General features: G+C 37.9%; 1 protein-coding gene across 4 annotated transcripts in view; it reads right to left on the bottom strand.

Moving 5' to 3' along the window:
- The window catches only part of igsf21a (immunoglobin superfamily, member 21a), a 163,637-nt gene that overhangs the window by 19,453 nt on the left and 120,639 nt on the right, over positions 1-23,545 (bottom strand). For all 4 annotated transcript variants that reach the window (XM_018679466.2, XM_018679485.2, XM_018679457.2 and 1 more), the window contains one exon: positions 8,836-8,951. In XM_018679466.2, coding sequence (XP_018534982.1) covers positions 8,836-8,951 — 116 coding nt within the window. The remainder of the gene's footprint in view (positions 1-8,835; positions 8,952-23,545) is intronic.

The following is a 23,545-nucleotide window of genomic DNA, read 5'->3' as shown; positions in this document are numbered from 1 at the left end:
TAAATTAGCTGCATCATTGTTTAAGCTGCAAGGTTCAACGCGTGTGAAAAAAGTAGCGGCTTATAGTCCGGAAATTACGGTATTTGACATTAATTTCTACATCTACAGCATCTACTTATCAACCTTTGGAATTAACAGCTCTCTAAATGTATGAATCAATACAATTATTGCCCAGCATTGCATGTAAGGCTAATTTACCAATAAATTTCCACTGATTAAGACATTTTTCTCCATTGAATTTTACGATGTAAGAGTATTCAGTACTTGCCACCTTCTCATCTGCATTTACCTCAGGTGCTCAGTAGAGACGGACTTTAAAATCCAATAGCGCAATGGGAAGTAGAAACATCTACCTCAGATCCACAATGACCCCATTGCGTCTGCTGCTAACTCCTACAGCTACTCGACAACTTGCAAAGAGAAGAAGCTTTTTCACTGTGTATTAAAACACCTCATTAATTATCACAGCAGGTGGAGGGAGAGCAGCATGGATTAGAACGATCCATGCACCTGTTCTGTAGCTTTTGTTGGACAAAATGGTGCAGATACACAAAAACACCTGTGTTGGCTATGGGTTGGTATAATAGGGAATTAACTCTGTAAACCCAGATAACTGATGTGTTTCTATAAACATTAACAGACAAGTTAATTTATAGGCATAAAGGAAATATTGATTAAACATCTACATGACTTTAAATAATGCATGAGGTCCTGTGTTGTCTGTGCTCTGGATGAGTCAGAAATAACACCTTTATTGAGGTGTTACCCCCAGCAAAATATCAAGCGTCAGTTTACCTATTCATAGTGATCCCACCGTGACTAAATATCTTTCTTTGCCACCTGTCTGCTTGAGGTATAAGAAAAGGAATCAATGAATGTTTCATCAAAGACATGAATGAATAGGATGACAGATATGTTGCTGCAGGGCGAGAGAGTGAAGTGTTATTTCTGTGTCATTATCCTGCAGTTCTGCTCCTTCTTCATTTCCCTTTTCATTACCAGGAACAGATCACATATAGTATATGGCTCTGGAAATACTTCAGACAGAGATATAAATAGACACATATAGAAATAAGACTATTAGAGGAGTTGAGTGAACTGAGCCATGTGTTGCAGTGAGCATTGATTATTATTTGTGACTGCTCTTCCTTTTCCTCTAGGCATTCATTCCAGTATAAAACGTGTTATCATTTTAAAAACTTTTTTCCTTGATACATGGCATATTGTTGTAGTGTTTTGGACTACTTTAAAGATAAAAGTGAAACATATTGACTTGAATAACATTCAGCACAATGTGTAATCTTTAATAGAGCTCTGACAATCACTATTGAGAGTTAAATGTTAAAAATGAGCACTTTTATTTTACTGTTGAATATATCCAAAATACCAGCTTGTATGACACCATTCAATTATTGCCTAACAAACTGTGTTTTGGGATTAAAATGATCTGCCTGAGTATAGTGCAGTTCTGCAAGGCCACAATCTCTTCTTTTTGTGGCATTTCTGAATATACTGGACAGAATACAGCAGTCGAATAAGAAAGAAGAGAGATACTGCGTGCAGTGTGCCTGAACAAAATGACCCACCAGGACCCTTTCTCTTTATAAATATTAATATGAACCAATGTGCAATTCATCTTAAAATCTAAGCACAATTAAGGAGACACCTGTCATTACTTTAAGCTTGGTCTGTATTCCATTATGGTACTTACTAATTTGCTAAAATCTCATTTCCCACATTTCCTTGTTTGACAGGCAGAGATAACAGAAAACATCACTTCTTTCATTCTGTTCAAATGGGAGAGCAAACACTGATTAATTTTTCCACAAGTGATTATAAAGCTGCCAAAATAACAGTGAGGATGTCTCTCACAGTGATACATGTCTCCAATAAATGGTTGCATTTCACAAAATGACATGGGTGCTTTTGTTGGGTACTGCTTTAGATGAGTTGCCTTTCACTCAATTATTCTACATCCATTGTGTATTGATAAAAGAATCTTTTATATGTCATACAATGAAATAAAATGGCTATTGAGCAGTACACTGGCCCAAATCAGACCACTTCTTGCTTCTTAAGATGGCTTGGAATACTATATTTGAGTCTGGAAATTTCCAAACAAATTAGTTTAGTAAGTGCACAAAACAAGGTATCTACATTGTCTTTAATCAACAAATTGGCTTGTGAGGTAATACATTTTGCTGCTGTCAGACTAGGAAAGTAGTGTTTGCTCTCATGTAAAAGGGGATTTTTGAGTGTTTCTGGCATTGCTGTTGTATTGTCCTATTACAGACAGTGTTACTGCATGGAATAAAGTGATTATCAATCACGCCTCTGTTATAAATCCCTGAATACTTCATAGTCCAATATGTACAGACAATGAAACCAGACACAAACCACTTACTTCATTCTGAGATGAATTAGCACAAGAAAAAAAAAGAGAGAGATGTAATTCTAAGCAGTAGCCCATTACACAATGCCACGGCAGTGGTGAAATTAAGCTGGGATGGCATGAGAGGGGCTTTGCATTTTTCCTGTGAATAGACAGTGATGGAAAACACCTGCACTCTGCATACTGCCAAGCCTCCCCCACCTCACCAACATCTCAAATCCAAAAGCTTTTTGAAAATATAACAATCACGTATTGGTCCATATACACCTTTATGCTGCTGCAATTAATCATGGTGGTGTCAAAAGGACATGGTGGTAAATTTCAGACAGGATGATTCAATGAAAGAGAAGAAGCAAGAGAAAGGGGGAGAGAAAGAGGAGAGGCAGAGAGAAGGATCCTGGCCATGACTTAATCAGCTTTCCTTCTTATTATTAACTGTCATTATCTTTCCTCTTTTCAATCAGTGCTTGCTTGTACTCTGAGGATGTTCTAATGAGTGGCACTGGGAAGCTATTATTGATATGTCACCAGCTTGCTTCAGTGGCATCAGATGCCGACAGATCTTGAAACATAATACCAGACACTTTTAACACATGCAGTCCATTATATATCAAGCTCTCAAGGCTGCACTGGGGGAATGTGGCATGTTCGGTGTCTCCAGAAAGTGTTGCGAAAAAATCCCAAATTCTTAACTTCATGACAGAATTTATGTAATCATGTAATACAAGCAAACTTCACACAACATGAGCATGTGTGAATACAGTGAGCTGCTGTATATTACCATAAATTATAGAAAAGGGTATAGAACACGCTAGCCATATCCCTCTGCTGGGCCATTATATGACCAAAGTAGCATTACGTTTTATGACCCAAGGATGCCAAGATAAAACATGACACGCATTATTTCAATGACATCTGCTGAGGATAGATAATACACGGCATTGTTAACTAATACAGGGCCATGGAAGATACATGCTTCTCAAAAAGCATACAACACCTTAAATCAGAGTGTGCAGTAGCCTAGTCTACATAAGACAGGAAATAACAATAGCAATAATATGTGTTGTTGGTGCTTTATGCTACATAATAGCCCCTTTTGTGGTTTTGCCCCAACCACTCTATAATGTGTGGCGTAGCAGTGCAACCAATGTCATTTTTAGTGAACAGGGAAGCCGTGGCAACAGTTCTTCAAGGAGTATTATTATTTAAGAATAGTTATCTTTGTCATTATTTTTAATAGATATCACTAGGTAGCTAGCTATGGCAGCAGGAAGATGACAATCCCACTTTGTATGTGGAGAGAAATGGGTGCAAATGATGACAACAGCAGATCTATTTGAATCTCAGATATGTGCAGTGACGAGTTTTGGAACCAGGCTACTGCTTTAATTAGATGCCAAACAAATTTTAAATATTTTCACCTGTTAAACATTTCCCCTTGTTATTAAAGAAAAAACAACAAAAACCAACCCAAATCCATTCAACATTATTGGCTGTGCACATTTGCATGTCAATTTCTTTAGCAAACAACATGATGAGCCAGAAGAATGAACAATAGGAGACTTCTAAAACTGCTTTTAATATTAGTGCAAGTAGACATGTAACAGTAGCAGAGTTGGATGAACTTCAACACTTTCAAATGCCTACACTAAGCCAGAAAGAAGTGTCAGACAGTGCACTGGATGCTGGAAGGATACAAAAGGATGTTGCATAGCAACAGGGAATATTCTTTCTTTGTGGAGAGCCAAAGCAAATTTATCTAAACAAACACAAAGCTTATGTCTCTGATTAGGATAAAAGAAATTATTGTATTAAATGCTGTATAAAAGCACTAATGGTTCCTTTATAAAGTGAAATAAAGTTATGGTTATTAGTGATCGATAACACTATATGGTTTCATCACAGCAGTGCTAAAATATGACTGCGCAGCATAAACAAGAGGTCTCAACACTCATTTGCTCTATCCATAAAGCTCAGGTGGAGATGAGCAAATGAGAATAAAGCAGTTGTGTGAGTCTTAGATGTAGATGCAGATTTTTCTTTCCCCGTCACCCATTTTTGATGTTGGCTCATAATTTATTTATCTATTTTGAATGTTAATTTATCAGCACTTATTTTTAAACATTAAAATACAACAGGTAAAAATAGAAAACTTGCGGGAAAATCTGGCGATAAAAAGCACTACTACATTCTGTAGCCTCACCGGCTGTTTTGTTTTAATTACTTGAAGGGTTTTTGGCTGATCTGCAGCATAATCAGCTGCTCTTCTCTTTCCTTTCTATTTTTCTTCTTCTCTTTCTATTAACAGCAGACATTTTCTAAGCAGCACTTGCCATGAGACGACCCTGTATGGCTGTGTTTTCTAGCAGCAGGAAACAGAACAACTTTTTGATGGCTGGGAGCATAAAACGTGAGTGAAATGACATTAACATGACCCAATCCTTACAGAGTTTATAGAAGATATTTTTATAACAACAATGTATTTCTAAGGGACATATTCTCACATCCAGCTGTCTCAGATGCAGTGTCACCTCAGTCTCGAGAAGAGAAGATCTGGCACATTTTATACATTGTTGTAAGAATTATTTAAAATAGTTTTGACAGAGGTCCAGAAGGACTGAAACGTTAGCATGATCAATAAACTGTGATACTGAGCAATAGCAGTGTGTGGGTTACTGCAGACTTAAAAGTTACTTATAACTATTTATTAAAATTAATGTTGCAATGTTCAGTATCCCTTGTAAACCTCATTTTCATAAAGAATGGCTGGCAATGTTAGACACAGTTGCAGTGTAGGAGTGACAATACAGTGGCTACAGAATTTCTTTAATCCTAAATCCATGTATACCTATTAAATGTAGGACAATCTTTATATTCATTGTACTGAGGAATTCATTCATTTAATTTCCAAATAGAAAATACTAGAAACAAAGATAATTTAGTGTGAGAAATACCACAGAACGGTCATATAACGGCAGTCATTAAATGCTGGCTCAATAAATCAGGCCAATTTCTTTGTAAGTTGTGAGCCACTATTGAGACCAGGCTTGCAATGATATGACATTGAAAATAGAGCTGACAACAGCTCATTTTGCAACAAGCCCTCGGGCAGCAGCACCGACAAAGACTAAATGAGTTTCATCAAAAAGGAAAGGGAGCCGTTTGAAGTCACAGTCACATAACTGAGCCAAAGCCGCAACATTCAAGCAAATACTTACAAACCTAATAATGAGGTTTTGTTATGCAGCATGACTGTGGACAACAGCATAAATAGAACAAATGGTCACAGTTTAAATGTGATATTTGTGCTCATTCTTAAAACGGAATGGGGATCAAGTCAACTGTAATAATATGTGGACGACATAATATTTAAGAATAATGTCAAAATAGCACATTATTTTTATCCTGTAATTGCCTTTTTGCAACCTGTTATTAACTGTGACAGTGGCTAAAATTTTTGCTTTTATTATTTTATAACAACTAGAATTTGGTATGCCAAGATTTGACAAATCATTTGACAACATTTAACTACTAAATGCAGTTAAACCTGCTGTGTTATAATAGTAACAATTTAGACAAACAGGCATGGAGAGTATACCAAATGCAAATTTGAAAGTAAGCTCTATTTCTCAAAGGACCAAACTTTCTTCCGTGTCATTTACAAATTAATATTTCCTACTGTGGACCATGGTACAAGATCTCAAGGGAGAATGAAGCGAAGTTTGTGGGAATGGGGTTCCTAGTGAGACTACGCTTCCAAAATCTATCCATGAAACCTGTCACAGTTTGTTTACTGGGTTTTGATTTAGACCAACAGTCTAAGGCAACTTTGACAGGCCGTGATCAACTCCCCACAGATGCAATGTAACTTTCCAAGTTGGAAGTGTTTTCTTTCTCACTTTCTTTGGATCAGCAGGCTTGACTTCATATCTTGAATCATTTCACTACAAACACTGTTGGCCTATCGGTTATATATGACTAACAAGCACAAGGTGCAGGATGTAGAAGTAAATTTCCTCCAATAGTTTTGTGGCTGTCACAATGAATCACAAATATAATTTTAGCATATAATTTCCATGCTGCGAGAGCACTAGGAACATTAAAGGCCCTTCACACTCGTGGTGCTCACACACAGGTGTTTTCACTTATATTGGCTGATTAAACCTCTTCTGAGGACCGTGTGGGTGTATGCAAACTGTGCTTGACTGACTCACTTAACATCTGACTCTCCTGTTAGTTTTGTTTCATCTGCCAAAGTAGAACAACTTATACCTTCATGATTTTTCAAAAAACAGTTCATGACGTTTAGTGACTTTGGCTAACTTCCAGCATAGTGCAGCTCCACCCAACTTCAAACAGAATAACAGAGAACACCTGTGTGGGTGTGCAGGACTAAAGTGTAACTGTGTTGTTTCTCTGGTAAAAATGCAATTGGTTCCTAAAGTCACTTCAGTAACAAAATAAGTCATTCTGAAGATGTAGGAGACATGTCTTATTATATTTAGGACCATATTGGCTTCAGTGTTTCCCCTAAGATTACTGTCCACAAACTCCAGTAACTGTATCTTGTTTTCAAATGGTTTGGAGGCTGCTGGATCTCAGTGGTGAACTCAAACATTTACTGTGATAAAAGTTCACAATATCTTTAATACAAGCACAACCCACATTGTAGCTCATTATTTTTAATTAATTCCAAGATTTTTCTCCATTACTGCCACTTTTACTGATTCTGCATCTGTGTGTCACAGCTCAACGTTTCACACTTAATGGCCTCGAAGAACCACTTAACAACTCAGCTTTCTTTTTTAAAACATATTCACAGTTATGCTGTGTTAAGATACAGTATATCGTCTTGCTTATACCGAAAGGCTTACAAACTTGCAATTGCACCCTTTCCTTCAACTAATCAAAGTTCAGTACACCACTAAACCTGCCTACCTTTGCTATGCTTCCTCCTACAAATAATCTACTCTGAATACTCCTTGATAAATTCTTGGATTTTTGTAAAGAATAAGAATAAATATCAGAGGTACTTATTTAACATTGATTTTTTTTCTATAAAAGTGGTTTATTATATGAAACAAATTGCTTCTTTACATTGCATTGATACATAAAATGCCATTCTTGAATGATAAAACTGCTGGATTAAAATGACCTTAAACTGTGTCTGCAGAGAAATGCTTCTATGCATTCTAAGGCAATATCAAAACCTGTCAGTATATTTTATACCAAAGCATTTTTTATGAATCTGCAGCCTCAATGAGAAGCTTCTCCAATGAATGGAGAAGCCAAACAGTCTTTCAATTTTTGTTTTCATCTCAAGTCAGAGTTTTGGATCATTTCCTTGCTGAGTCACTGACAAAGCTAATTATCAGTGATGTGACTTGGCCAGTGACACACAGACAGTCTGGGCTTACTGACCAGTTGAAACCTTTCAGATCTCTTTTCCTCCATTAAGCGTTGGAAAAAGGATCCAGTAGTGCTGAGCTTTAATGGCTTAAGGCTCCCTGTGAAATCACAACAGGGGAGAACCTCACTCCTCACGCCATCAACCAGGAAGTACCTGAGAGACGGAAATCACATTCACCTTGTATTCACCTCTCACTGGGCTCATAATTGCAGGAGATGCGTGTGCTCAGGGTCTGGAGTCCATTACCATACACCCATGGACAATGATTAATGACCTGGTGGGAGCAAGCAGCGAGCAACTGCTCTCAAACAGCGTCTGTAAGCTCATATGCCACCAAACACAGGAGCATGTGCTTCAGATATCTGCAAGACCTTGCCTTGTACTTCAAAAAAGTTGAGAAAAAAAGTGCGCACTTGTACTCGTATGTGCTTGATTGCATGCATGTGCACGCTGATGTTTTTCTGCACGTGAAAGTACAGTGATAATTCTGTGTGCAATCATTACAAGCATGTCACTATGATGAGATTAATCGCCCTGAACATGACCATCAATAACGCTAATGTGTCTGTTTCCTAAACTTGAGCTACCTTTTTTAATGGCTACATTGCATGACTAAATTAGTGCTGGTAATCAATCCCAGGTCAATCTGTAATGAAGGTAACAGTTGTACTGGTGTCAGCAAGGACTGCAGGAATACACTATTTGCATGTTTATCTGTGGCACAGTCTGAGTAGAACCAGGATCCATCTGCATCTAATGACAGCTATCTATAGATTGAGGATTGTGCTGTTGTCAAGCAACTTTCAAAATGCTTTTTAGAGGGTACTTTTACTGGATTATTATATACATTCATCTGTGTGCTAATAAAAAAAAAACAACACAACAACAACAACAAAAAACAAAAAAAAAAAAAAACAGCAAAAAATGACATGCAGTGCAGTTTAATTCCCTCTGCAAACAACAAGGATATGTGTACTGCAAAGGCAGGTCCCTAGTGGACAAGCAGCATGGTGTATCCTCAACAGCAACTCACCGATGGGGCTGGTTTTCCTCCCTTTGCAGTGCAGACGAGAGTGAAATTCTGGGCTTGGTATCGACTGAATGGGGCTGGAGTATTCTCTGCCACCACTGATATGTTGTTTGGAGGTGCTGAGGGGAACAGGACAAAAGCTCTGTGAGACAATATTCCAACACATTTGACAGACACAAAATGCAACCTCAGATATTCTTAAACTGTTAGAAAACATCTGCTTTCAGATGCTCTGTGCATACCAGGAGTTATTTTGTGATAAAGTGTCATCTTTGGGTTATGCATGTAGGCGGAGCACTGGCAATACTGAGAGCAAGAAAGTGAGAGTAGAGAAAGAGCAATGCTGCTGTGCCCAGATGTTTAAAATAAAACTGACAAATCCTCAGACCTGCTTTATCCCTTCTACCTTTATCTATCTATTTTCAAAAGAAAGCAAGAACCTGCTGAGAGAATCTCCACTTAAAATGGTAACTGAATGGTTGGGACAGTATGTTCAAACTCCCCAGGGCTCATGTGAGTCGGATGAGGCTGATAAGGTAGAAAATCTCATACATATCGTATCACTAACCCTCTGCCTGAATCTCTCAAGGGATCCCACCAAGTATGTCATGGCAGTGTAAAGGGAAAAACATGCGAGTGAGACTTCACAGCATTATAAGAGAGAGGAAGAGGAGGTAATGAATGGAAATCTCTTGCAGAAAATCAGCTGTTCAACATGCAATACTCTAGTCCTTGTATGGTGACTTAAATATGAATGTGAATTCATAGTAACTATATTGTGGCTGATTCAGGGAAATATCAACAAGCAAATTTTAACTGATGACACTGCAGCAGCCTGCTGCACAAGGACCAGTTGAATTTTGATGAGGACTGCTGAGTATCAAGGGCACTTTTCACAACATTAGCTGAGGAGGTTTTACAATGCAGAGGTTTTCCTATATTCAGTATATCTACATGTCTCCTCTTTAGGAGGCTTTTCATGCACCGTCATGCTCCGGCATTGAATAGTTGTCTGGCAAATTATTTTCCTCTAGATTTAGCAGGGGAATGTTTTAAGAATATTTCAAGTGGCCCCGGCTCCAATGAGAACTAGAAGAATTTGTGAAATCTATAAACAATTGTGTGAGGTGAAAGATTCTTCAGAAGTTACAATTTCTGAATCCACAAGCCGCATTTTACGATAGATTAAGCAATAAGAAAGGTCATGTGGGGAGCAGTGGCTTTTTCATGTGTCACTTTTATGTGTAAATCTATCAAGCAGTTTTAAACAGACATGCCACAGCAATTAATTGATTAAAAGCAGGTGGGGGTTGGTGGGGATTTAGCTGCTGGCTTGGGCGCCTCCGTGTTTCCACACCTCTTAATTGCTTATTGATGGGATTCATATGCTTGTAAATTAACCCTAGAACACTCCATTAGCTTACTGACAAGCCTGTCTCAACCTGGCATATGATAAGCTGTCAGAGGTGTCTGTTCCTGACCAATCATGCTCAAGTACTCGACATAGAAGCAGTGTCAAGTGCTGAAGTGCCTCTACTAAGGTGAAGTTGCTCTAATGTGCAGAGCATATAATCAGACGATAAAAAAACAATCCCACTTTATAGATGATATTGATTGCTCTATTTCATAAAACAGTATTGCACTCTACTTTGTAAAAGCTTGCTGGAGTCCAGTAAATATATTCCCAACACCATTTTGTCTACAAAGTGCTTCAAGAGCAGCAGTTAAAAATTATGATTCATTTTCACAATATTAGCAGCTGCAAAAGCAAAGAGATCAAGAGAGTTTTGCAGCAATCTACTGTTTTAACACACCAAACCATGCACATTTAATTTAGACAAAGCTAATCTTGTGAAATCCAATCTCATTAGATTAAAAATAATTACTGTCAAATTGCAAGTTTCCACTTGACTGATAAGCATTGATAATCCCAACAAGTACTTCTCCAAAGCAGTAGTAACAAGATGCTTTGTTTAGCTAGAATAAAATCACTAACGCAACCTTGTAAATGCTGAGATAAATAATTCCTCACTCTAGTCATGTTAGTTCAGGAAAGCTGTGTATTGATCCTGATACTCTATTGTTTTCTGCCCTGTGGGTGGGGGGCCACCTAATGGGAGTCAAAGCAACAGACAGGAATAAGCCTTGGTGAAATATTTGACATGATTAAAACCAAGATCTACGGTGCACAGCACACTATTTGCAAACACAGCAACCCTGTATAGGATTAAAATGGTTGTCTGTGATGATGGAGTCTAAGCCTTTCATACCTCATTTAATTGCAGCTCTCTCTTCGCCCACTTGTTAAAGGTTGAGCTAAATTTTATCCCTTGTTTTTGTGCTGCAGTTCTTTGTTTTAAGCTGTCTGTTGGGTGTGTTAAATGAGGGCGTCTGCCTCTCACTGCAAACACTTACTGGGGCATGCATACCAATCATTTCAAGACGGCATATAAATAATTTAATTTCTCACTTGACAAGGTTACTGTCTTGTATGTTGATGCCGATACCATGCTCATACAAAACAGGTAAAGAGAAACTTATAAATTGAAATGCAAAAGTCACCACAGTCAAGTTTGCTAAACAATACATAGAAGTCTTGGGGAAAAAATATCAAAAACAAAGAAACTTTTAGGAAAAAAAAGAAATGTCAATATCTTTGACATTCTTCTGGTGGTTTCTCTAAAGACTCAAAAGATTCAAGTTCAGATATAAAAATTCCAAATCCTCTCTCCACCATCTCTCCCTTCCCTTTACATAATGAAAACTGCACAGCTACACAGTGTGCAGGCAAATGGCTTTCTGCTCTGTGTTTCTTTCCCTTCAGAACTGATTGAAATGTATATTTTTGTTTTGGGTCTTGAGCAATGTTCTCCCTAATTTTTCATGTGTCTGAGCATACACACAAACTCCCTGAGAATTCCTTGGACTACTGTGAGCAACAACAGACGTGCACACTGTCGCACACTGTAATTGTATGCGCTACATAGGTTTTGCTGTGCGCGGAGAAAGCAGTAGCAGTGCGCGATTACACAGGTGCGCAGCTTAGAGGGAACATTGGTCTTGAGTGGGCGGAAAAAAAGCTTTATATCACTTATTCCACTATGTCCATTTTTGGTGACTTTCATGTTTCCACTTTAGATTGAGTAATTTCTTGAGCCTGAGGGGCTCATGTAGTCTTCCAAAGGTTATTGAAATAACGATTTATCAAGATATATAACTTCCTGAAACTTTTCAGGTTTTCACCTGACAGTAACACAGTTTGGTCTAAAGAGGAAAATCCTGAAATACCTTTGCCTTGTTCTGCCAAACATGTATTATATAAACTGAAGGCTATATTCCTATTATATTATTATATTATTAAAAGCAGGACACTGCAAATGTGTAAAAATGTGAGCTCTGTACTCCCATGAGCCATTCCTTCTTTTTCCGATGTTCAGAGCACACTTGCAGACCACTGCATTAAAAGCAGCATTTACTTCCTTTTGTCCCTGGTAGTACTGCTGTGCCAGTTACATCAATAATGATCTCTCCTTCCATCTCTCCTTTACCACCTCCTTCTTGTTCTATATCCTCAAGCACCATTACCCTGCTATTTTTCTGAAAAAAAGGGAAAAAGAAGGGGAAAAAAGAAAAGAAACCTGCAAATGGGATTGGTGAATGTGCAGAACAGGAGCACGTTTAATGCTCCCAAGAGACTGCTTTCCCTGGCCTCATAATTAAGGGATTTAGAGCTCTGGAGACAGCTGGACTCACAAGAAACACTCCCAACATCCCCTTGTACTAAGCACCCTGGCCTCGAGTCCACATCTCTGGGGGTTTATTTATAGTGGAGGAAGGTGGTGTGTGTGTGGGGAGGATCGCAAAGAAAAGGCACCAAGGTCATCCTTGGCTTACTTTCACTGACAGTAATTCAGTGATAAGTATTTGATGAAGCTGTACTTTTTTATTGTGAGCCCAAGGGTCCCAAAGTAATCAGTATGAATTTAGAACGGTTTCACTAAGATAAATGATAGTGCAAGGTATTTCACTTCTCAGCGGTGATTTTAACACAGTCACTGGAGGATTACCTTCCTGACAAATGGCTTGTCTGAGTTATAGTTTAAGAGCCATGTGCATAACAAGAAGTGAACTTATGTTTTCCAGTTTGTTCCAACATGCATTATTTTGAAACTCTATACTGCCCGCAGGTATGTATGGGTTTGTTCTGTGTTAGTCCCTGATAGACTGCAAAGTGTACCCTGCCTCTCATGCTGGGGTAGGCTCCAGTCCCCTGTGTGCCTCAACAGTGGGTACAGAAAAGGGATGGAACAACAAAATATAGTTTCAGTGTACTGCAGTAATCTTATAAATGGCATTTAGTTTCAAATGACCTGATTCCTCCACAGGTGAAGGCTGGCATACCTAAGCAGCAGCTAATCTTTGTCCCAAAATTAAACTAGAAGTCAATTTAAACAGCAATCACAAAAGGAACATTAGCGCAATCATTTAGCCAGGTTTTCAATTTCAGACAGCTCACTATTGCCCGCTATTGCTGCTTTTTTCTTTGTTTACTGCATATTAGCTTTTATGCATGCTTTGTGCTTGAGTCACCATCTAACCTATGTGGATGCATGCCATTTAGTCACAAAAGAACATTGATTCTGAATGCTTTGCTGCCGAGATTTGTTTTTAAAAAAGCTTTCAAAAACAAATTTCCATCAACATTTGCAAAGATGGTACAATTAAAAATGCACTGGATTTGACTTCTTTAAGGTAGGTACAAGGAATACACCGAGAACCATACCTTTGTATACTCCCATGTATGCTGCATTCATAGTCATATATTTCAAACTGCATTGAAAAAAAGACTTGAGGTGACACAGGGTGATGAATATGCAAAACAATTGTCTGAATTTGGAGAGGTTCTCGAGAGTTGAAATTGGAAAATTACAGCGCAGACAGAAAGAGACACAAGTGGACCCCAAAGTACATCTAAAAAATATTTTCTTCCTCTTAGTGCTCCTGAGAAAATATCACAGTATGTCTCTGAAACACAGATCTGTAACAAAAGCCAGAGAGAGAACACAGAGCTGATGGAGAGGAGGGGCTAGAAAACACCATGTGTTAAGGTGATGTAGTACATTTTGCAAGATTTTGTCTACTGCCTCTTGTAGTAGGATATTTTTATTAACCCTTTGAAACTCTTTTTTTCTCTTTTCTTTTGAAATTGAAGTGAACTGAATTGAACCGAACTGAACTGATTTGAATTGAAATGAACTGAATTGAAGTCAGAGGTGAGGGCCATCAACAGAGCAGAATTCCTAGAGCTCCAGATACAGTAACTTTCTCAGAAACACTTGTGAAGAGCAGAAGCTAATGCTAGCTGACACATTTGCTTGAAAATGTTTATTCCAGCTGGAGAACATTCTCTCTATGCCACCCAGCTACTTCACCTTGATTCACTCTCTGATACTAACATGTGAGATCCTGTGTACAACTCATTCAGTTCTCATTCAGTTATATGGCTCTCCACCAGTGCTACCAAGACTAACTGATGTACATTTAGTGTACCATTCAATAAATTGTACAAGGTACAAACAAACTACTTTCAGAAGGACACTGAAAACCTCAGAGTAAGGCTGCATATTACTTAGCGGCTACTAAATGCGACTTGTAATTGTTCCCAAACACAAAGTCATAAGTAAGAAGCTAAGCATGAAGAGTGGAGACAGAAATGCTTATGCCACATTACCACAAACTGAGCAACTGGAAATTCAAAATGTCAATTTAATTGACTCTTTCACCTAATATCCATCCCAGTGGAGTCTGGAATGGAAGTTAATTGGTCCGTTCCTGTGCCAGTCCTATGATCTCAACTTTACTTGTAGGCTTGAGGATATGATTCTGGCATCCAAAAAATCAGAACAAATTTTACACTGCCAGCTCTTGGCAATGCACACAACATATGCCCCACTGCTACTTCATTTCTGCTCAAAGACTAAGATTGTTGCGAACAGAGCATAAATTCTTGTGTGTATAAAGACATCTATTCACATGCATGTACGTGTAGTGCCTTCATGTGAGTGGAAGAAGTCATCTAAGGACAGAAAAAAAAGACATGTTAAAATGAGCACTGGCATGAGTCCCCACTACCTAGTGTCTTCCTTTAAAGCCTGTATTCCCTTGCATGAGCAGCACCATGAGATAAAAGACATTGAAATGCTTTTTAATCACTTTTCTATTGTGCTTTTAGCATTTGCATTTACACCCCACCCTGTTAATTTGCATGGCTTATTACTGTGCTGTCAGTTCATATCGCATCCTCCCGCCCCAGCCAACCAGCAAGCAGTGGCTGGTAGAGAAGAGAGAGAGGGAGAGACTCTGGTGGCTGTCAGGAAGAGGAAGGGGATGACACACAGAGACAAAAGCTTGTGTCACATTGAACAAGTTCCCCAGTTCCGAAGCCCATTAATCATACCGATGTTGTTGAAAATGCAGCAGGCACATATACTACATGCCTGCGTGCTTTGATGTGTCCATGTGTTTAAGAGAGTGAGAAATATGTTTGAGCGTTTCTCGTCTGTGGAAACATATGGTTTCATTGCTGCATCACTGAGCAATGGCAGCTGTCTAGCGAGTGGCCTACTCTCAAGTGGACATAATATTGTGGTCTACCTCTGAAAGATATGCACCACCCACAAATACTTAATATACACTGCTGTTCAGAACCATCCACATAGAAACATTTATGGAAACAATTGGAGGAAAATTACCCAAAAAAGATCTTTCACTAAAGACACTGATTTTAGAGCTCAGAATTATGCTTTCTTCTGTTGCTCTGTTCCCATATGATAGGAAATATGATATGTCATGGCTGTATGTGGCTTTCCCCAGTCTCTCCCCAGGCTGCCGCTCTCTGAGGGTAAACCCGGCTTGGACTTACAGCTTTGTGCTTATAATGAGGACGAGGGGGACAGAAGAGAGGATTTTGCCAGCACAGTTTGAAGGTTCAGTTGAGACAGGACAAAAGGGAAAGCTTTTTTTTTTGGTCTCCCAAATAGCAGACAGTGGCAGATGGGACTTACCCTGTACCCAGCCCAGCATCAATTATGCTGTGACTGGCAACCTCATCCCTAAAGTCCATTTTTTGCTTAAGGGCAGGGGTTTAGGGTTGGCAATCTGTTACAATTTGGCCCCTTTACCTCTAGCCCTCTCCAGCCGCACCCAACCCCCTTTGGCAGCTTGGTAATTCACAAGGCATTGACATGGCTGCACCTTTCAGGTCCCCAGTGCCTTGGGTGTCGCAGACAAATTTCATGATCTGTGTGGCTGTAAGGCCTAGTTGTGATGTTTTTTTTTTTCTTTTTATGACACCCAATTTACAGACCAAGGGGGTAAAATGGGGCTGTAGAGTTATATGAGGCCAAAGAGAGTCACTTGGGGTAGTGAAGTATCCATCATTCAATTCTCAGTTCTGGCCCCACACCATATGAACAATCTCCAAAGAAGTCTTAGAGAAAATCTACATCAAACGCCTGCAGCCAGACAGCCACAAGCACCACAAATGTCGATATAGTATACACAGCATTCAGGGACAAGGAGGAGAATTCATATTTCAAGCTGACACGCAAGGGTTGTTGATGGGGCAGTTATGACCAAGACAAATGTGTGACCACGCTTCAAGGGTTTCTCTTTTTAAGATGGGCAAAAAGTACAACAGAATGGCTTTCATTACATGTTTAACCTGTTCTGGACACTGGCTTGAATATGTTTTTAGCAAAAAACTAAATTATTTTTAAACAAAAAACTGTTCCAGCTATTGGATAGTGAAATAGATAAATAATAATTTAGCATGCTCCTAACCCTCTTTCTATTGAGAAAATCAATGACAAATACAAAAATTGCCATCACTCTGGCACACAGCACAAAAGCAATATTTTCCCCATCTATGAAACACATCTGAGAGCCCTCATTAATTGATGTGGTATATCTATTTTAGACTCCATCATACGTCTTTCTCTTTGTACTTTGTATCCAAGATTTCTCTCAAAATCTTCTGTCTGAAAAAAAGAGAACTGAATGACTACTTCAATGGCAGGAGGAGGTATAAATAACTGAAGAAAACAACAGATTTCAGTACAGAGGTTTGTTTGGTAAAAAAATAAAATAAAATATAGTACACATAATATCACAGTCCCTTTCAGCTCAAAATATTCATTACTGGTGGGTAATTACATTAATATAAAATCCAGATCACACAAAATGGTGTTAATTTATGTAATTATTGTCTTGAAGGTTCATGCAGCCAGTTATCCTAAAATTTGTGGGAAGTGCTAGATGGGTGATAGCTGTAATTTTTTTTACAGAACAGAAAATGCATACTCCATTGTGACAGTGAGTTTCTAAATTGAGGATTTTAAGTGTAAAAATCTCAGTCAGCAGAAGTTATAGATTTGGACTTGCATCGCAGGTGATCACAAAACTGTTTTTTTTTTTTTTTAATACTCACAAATTGAGTATTCTAAAGTTTGCATGCACCCAGTGGAAGCTCATGTCTGTTTTTGCAAATTTTGAGGTCAGTTCAAGATTTCCCAAAAACATACTTAAATGCTGACATAGGGGAATGAGTGTGTGAATGGGTGAATGAGACGTAAATTGCAACACGCTTTTCATAAATGCACACTTTATAAATGTAGCCATTTACCATTTATTGTGGCATCTGGAGAGCTTTTCCCTCAGCTGACAGTTGGTAGCAGGCTGCTGTTTATATATTTGAGATAATGTACCTGTGCAATTAAAGGCTGCAACACAATCATAATTGTTAAACTATAACTCAAAAGTGATTTGGCAGTTGCTGCTGGATTTGTACGTTCTTATTCCATCTCACAGCACACCTATGCTGCCAAATGTTTCATTTAAAACATAAAAGAGAAGCATGGTAGTCATGTTAAACTGTCCTTGTAAGGGATTTTGGATAGGGTGAAAATTAGACTGCAGATTTCTTGATTATGCCAAAAAGCATTGTGACTTTCTCACTTTTGTCCTGTGTTTTATTTTTCCCCTGGTTTAGCAGCCAACACTTAGACTTAACAAACTCAAACATGCTCCATCTGGGCTTGAGCATTCATTCCCTACTGTTTTTGGCTATAAATAATGCCAAAAAATTCTCTATTCACTGAAAAGGTGCCAAGGAGCCATACTGCACCAATCACCCACAAACTTACACCATCACCCACCAACTCATGTCACATCATTACGGTGATACTCCATGCAATCACACCTTTAAAGAGAAAAACATTTTGTATCTTTCGATTTTATATCACTTCACAGCTAAAGTCTCTGCCAAATTTTGACCTCGCTGTGCTCTAATGAGCAATTTTGAAACAGTAAAGTAGTGATTCTTTAAAACTTTTGCTCCTATTGAATAGTTATCACTAGGAAACAACATGAGTAATGAGGATAAGAAGATGACATATGACAAAGTAATTTAATCACTTCTGGTGATGGGCAACCATGAGTGTGTGTTGCACGCTCTTACAGGAGAAACTGGAAAAATCCTGAGACAAATCATTTGGTTCCTTAAATTAAACCTGGTTTTACAAACCATCAGCTGCAAAACTCTACTTTAAATCAATGACGTCACAGGAATTCATGCTAAAATAATAAGGTTAATCAACAATACATAAATGGATGTTGCCATTTAAACCATGACAAATCAACCAATTCTAAAGGCCAAATGTTCTTTTTTAAAATACCAGTTTTCTAACTAGTAATAACATTCCTATAGATCAGTCTAAAATTCTGAAAGCCTTGCTCTGCCATTGTTACATTCACCATAGATGGTATGTTTTCATCTGTGTCTATTTAATGTTTTTTTTTGTTTATTTGTCAGAAGGATTAGACAAAAAGTGCTTAACCAATTTGCACCAAACCTATGAAATTGTTTTGTGCAGATGCAGTTAATGGGTCAGATTAGAGCATTTTATTTTATGTTTTTTTTATCACTTTCCTTAACATTGTGGATCAGGGCATTTTGGCCTTAGTGGAGGTATGCACTCTCGAGTGTCATTCTAGCTACAGTATATATCTTATCTGCCATATTCTCAGACTACAATTAAAAACAGCTCGATATAAAAGGCTTTAAACTCGGGTCAGTAATTGGTTGGCAATAAGTTCCTGTCTCAAAGAGAGTGGAAGACGAAAGAAAAAAAAAAAGCTAAGTAGCTACCAAGTGCAGTGTGTTCTCCATATTGTCAGTCAATTCCTCAGGGACATGGGTAGAGGAGGATGTTTGAAGTGTCTAACTTCACACATTAGAGAGATAAAAAGGTTCATCAAGTGTGAATAATGTCCCTTGTGTTCCATTTGATTGATGGGTTCTTTCTGGTAAGTAATCCACTCTGAAAAGAATGGGAACATATAGCTGATGGCATGTTTCAACAATGTTCATTTAAGTGTGCAGAACATTAAAGCCCTTAATGGGGTTGGACTTTTCTTGCACAATTCTAACATATGCTAAATTGAGTGAGCACTATATAACATAATGATGTATAGTACTGCATAAGTCACACGTTAGCTGTGTGCTGTAACCTTGTGGTACTACTCAACAGAATTAAACTGCACTTAAACATGCACTGTAAAGCTTAAATCTGTGACTGTCTGCAGTGAGAACAAAGTCTTTCGTGTATGATGTTTAAACTGCAACTAAACAGCAGAATTAATTTTCATTAGAATCAGACTTTGCAAAGCTTTGTAAACATTTCTTTACAGCAGAGCATGGAGAGCGTCTGTATTTTGTGTCTTATAATACTTCACCATAAAAAAATATAATTAAAAATGATTAATTAATTTAAAACATTGTGGATACCAGATTCATGTCTTGGAGGCTTTTACTGTAAGTCTTAGAGGCCCTAAAAACATATTTTCTCATTTAGCTTCTTACTGTGAGCGATGGGGTCCTACATGAAAACAATTTTCTGCCAGAGAAGACGACAGAAGAGTTTTGGTTACTTCACATCAGAGATTTCTTTCTGTACTTTATCTGCACTCTTCTCTCTGGTTTGAAGTTGGCAGGGTTCTGTTGCAAAGAGATGAAGTCACATATTCCCATGCACTAATAAATATTTAGCAATATTTGAACCAAAAAGTGAAGATGTGAGGTTGTTTGCTCGTTGCCAGACCTCTGTCGATCAAATCTGATCAAACACACACACCCACACAGTTCCACTGAAGCAGATTAAATTAGTTTTTGCGCATTAAACTTAATGAATAAGACCTAAGGGTGTTTTTATTTTTCTCTAAAATTTAACTTTTATTGTTCCTGACTTAGTCATGAATTTGCAATGTTATGAAAAATTAATTAATTAAACTTCACAGGGGCTTTAACTGCTTCAATAATCGTAAATGATTGATGATTGCTTTGTTAGGACAAAATAGATCCTTTCAACATGGTCAAGTAAACAATTTTAAGTCTAAACAATTCTTCAAACACTTGTATTCCTATCCTGCACAATTTTTTAATTTGTAGTTTTGTAGTTATGAAGACCCCACTCTATTGTTTGGATTGATTATGTTCTGTTCTAACAGAGACATACCTTGTACCTGGAGCACCTGTATTTTCTAAACTTCATTACTGTGGTGCATCTATCAATATTTACTGGGTGCAGCAAATATTATGACTGACATTCACACTGCTCTTCACAAAAAGATAAAATCCACAAACTGAAGTTGATTTAATTTCTCAAAGGACTAAGCCTAGCCTGTTGATCCAAGCACTTTCCTCTGCTTTGGCTTGTCATACAACTGTTTTGTTTATCTTATCGCTTTGATTGTTTGTCTGCTTCAGAGGCGATTACATGAAGTACTATGACGATTCAAGACAGAAGCGCAAGATAAATACACCTTATTTACAGTGTATTACACTCTGGAAAGGTTTGATGAAACCGATTTTGTCAAACATGCTATGAACAATCAGTCTGCATGACTGAAATCTTTTCTTTCTTCCGAAAAAGGAAAAAAAAACCTGTTTGCTTTCTTTTCACATTTGACATTTTACAACGATCAGAAACATTTTTAATGTGAACCCAAGTTCAAATCATCAAAACTGTAATTTTAGCTTTGCTTTTCTAAAAAGAACTTACAATTAAGAGAGAAATTTAAAAATGGATGAACGAAAGAATGAGCAAATGAATTTATGAATAAATGCATGAGTCATACCCCAGCATTTTCTACATGTGACACAAATGTAAATCCACCATTAGCATGGAAATGACATTTGATTACTTCATGGTAACATATTACATCTCCAATTCTTAAATATTCATGAATGCATTGGTGCTGATTTTGGCCGAAGAAAATGTTAGATTTACGTTGGGGCTGAAAACATCTTTCATTTTCAAAATAAATTGAACTCTCATGGTGCAGCAGTTCCTTTCAAACTAGGAATGATGACATCTCAACATCCTGGTGATCCTGGCCCCCTTTTGTGCCATGAAGAAACCTCATTTTCAACTTACCACCTTTAACTTTTAATCATTAATTCAATGCACAGTAAAGCTTCTAAAAAATGACCCAATAGCCTGTGCTGGATATGTACCCCAAAGTACATATCTCTGGCATCTTTCACTATACTGTCACACTGTTCCCCACCCATATTTCTCATTTTTCTATGTTGACAATTGAATCTTTGAACATGGCAGTTCAGAGAATTTGTCATAACATCCCATGGCAGCTAATTCTGTCATAATACTGCAGCCAAAAATCCCATTTTCTCCTTGAGTTATTTCATACTCAGCAGATTGGCAAACATTCTCAATTAAATCTGAAGCTTTTGCTTCAAGACATGGTGGGTTTTGTTTCAAGGATGCCTTTAATTGCTAAACTAGTTAGAAATTTCATTGACATTCCAAGGGTGATGACAGTAATAGAATGGACCAGCATTGTAACACTAAAAGATTAGGCTGGGAAATGTGTGAAGTGCTTGTGAATCTGACAAAAGCAAAATAAAAGCCCTGTTGAGAGTCGATGCATGCCCTGTTTTGTGCCTGCATGGTTTATCCATAATAATAGTACACTTCTATGCAACATTCCATTCAGACACATATTATGTAGTAAAACAGAACTAAAACAAGGACAAAAAATGGGATGAACTATAAAGTCATGGTCTGCTGTTTGATTTATGTGTTGTGGCCCTTGTTAAAGGCAGGTTAAGCAATTGTGCCATGCTGCACTACACCTGCCGCTTCAGATTCTTAGTATAATGATCCTGTTCCCAATACCTGTAGGCAGGGCAAGACCTCTGCAATGTTCCTCTCAATATGAGCAGGCACAGAGACAGAACTGGACAGGACTGACCTCACAGCTGGTGCACGCTGCATTTAAGGGTCATGAATTTGCAGTTTCGTGTCTTCATATTAACCGCACATGCAGAGAGCCACTTCATCACAGCACCCCACTGTCTGAGGTTTTGATTACAGTTTTCCTCGAGTACCTCACCAGTTTACCATACAGCACACCATAATTAGGATGACCAGATTGCTCTGATTCACCCTGGAGTTTGGTCTGTACAAGTGGGTCTGTATTTGTGGGTGTGAATATATTTTGTGTGAATGTGTGCAAGCCTTTATATGTACATCTGCATTTGTATGAATATGTACGCATAAAAGATACAAGTATCTGTCAGGGTGCTCTTGTATGTAAACGCGTATGATCGATTGTACCGAATGCGTGTATCATTTTCAGGCTCAGATCTCTCTTCTCTCATTTTCCTGCCCAAACAAATTCAGAGAAGATGTGGAAATGTGCAACAACTTCTGGACAGATGCTGCAGCATTTTTAGGTCACCACTAAGGTACCAAGTTTGCTTCATTTTTAGCCAAGAAAAAAACAACCTTTTGCAGGATTCTAGCCTTTTGCTCATGTCTACATACTCTTATATCATAGAATGACTAACCATCGTAGTATGTAGCTTCATGGTATGATATGTGGACAACAGGTAAAGCCAGTCAGAGGACGGCATGAGCCCCCAAACCTGTTCTCATCAAAATAGTTATTCATATAAAATAGCTATTCAGTCATTCAGTGACCAAACAGATGTTTAAACCACTTGAACTCTCCTATTTCAGGTATTCTGTGAATATTCTCATTCATCCAGGTCATAGTTATCCAAAGAAAGGTTTAATCGAAAGCAACTGGACTTAGTTATAGTCTGGAAGAGGAGGAGAGGTGAAACGTCTTCCAGACTATAACTAAGTCCAGTTGCTTTCGATTAAACCTTTCTTTGGATATTTCAGGTATTAAACCTCAAGATGTGTCTCAAAACAATTAAGTGATGTAAATAATAAAAATAATGGCTTCTAATCAGTCATTCATGTTAACAAGCCAGACAAAAACAACACCTTCTCATAAAAGCATAATTTTCATTATAATTTTTTATAAATACAAAGAATTAATGGAACATGAGCATTACATTTCTCCAGTTGACATTTGTGTGATTCAAACAACCAAATTCACTATCATGACCTTGTTATAAAGAGAAATGTGCAGAACACAGTTTAAATGTTAAAGTGTCTCACATCCAGCCCAATGATCTGCAGAGTACACTCAAATATCTAGGGGTGTAATGATACATCGATCTACATCGATTCAATGATCAACGATCATTGAATAGTATCGATCCAAAATGAAAACATTGATCACTCATCATACACATTATAACATCCCTTGCCAAGGAGAC

The sequence above is a fragment of the Lates calcarifer genome, linkage group LG12 (assembly GCF_001640805.2).
Source record: "Lates calcarifer isolate ASB-BC8 linkage group LG12, TLL_Latcal_v3, whole genome shotgun sequence".
Lineage (NCBI taxonomy): Eukaryota > Metazoa > Chordata > Actinopteri > Centropomidae > Lates > Lates calcarifer.
The sequence above is the reverse complement of the archived record's forward strand: the minus strand, read 5'-3'. Positions and strand labels throughout refer to the sequence as shown.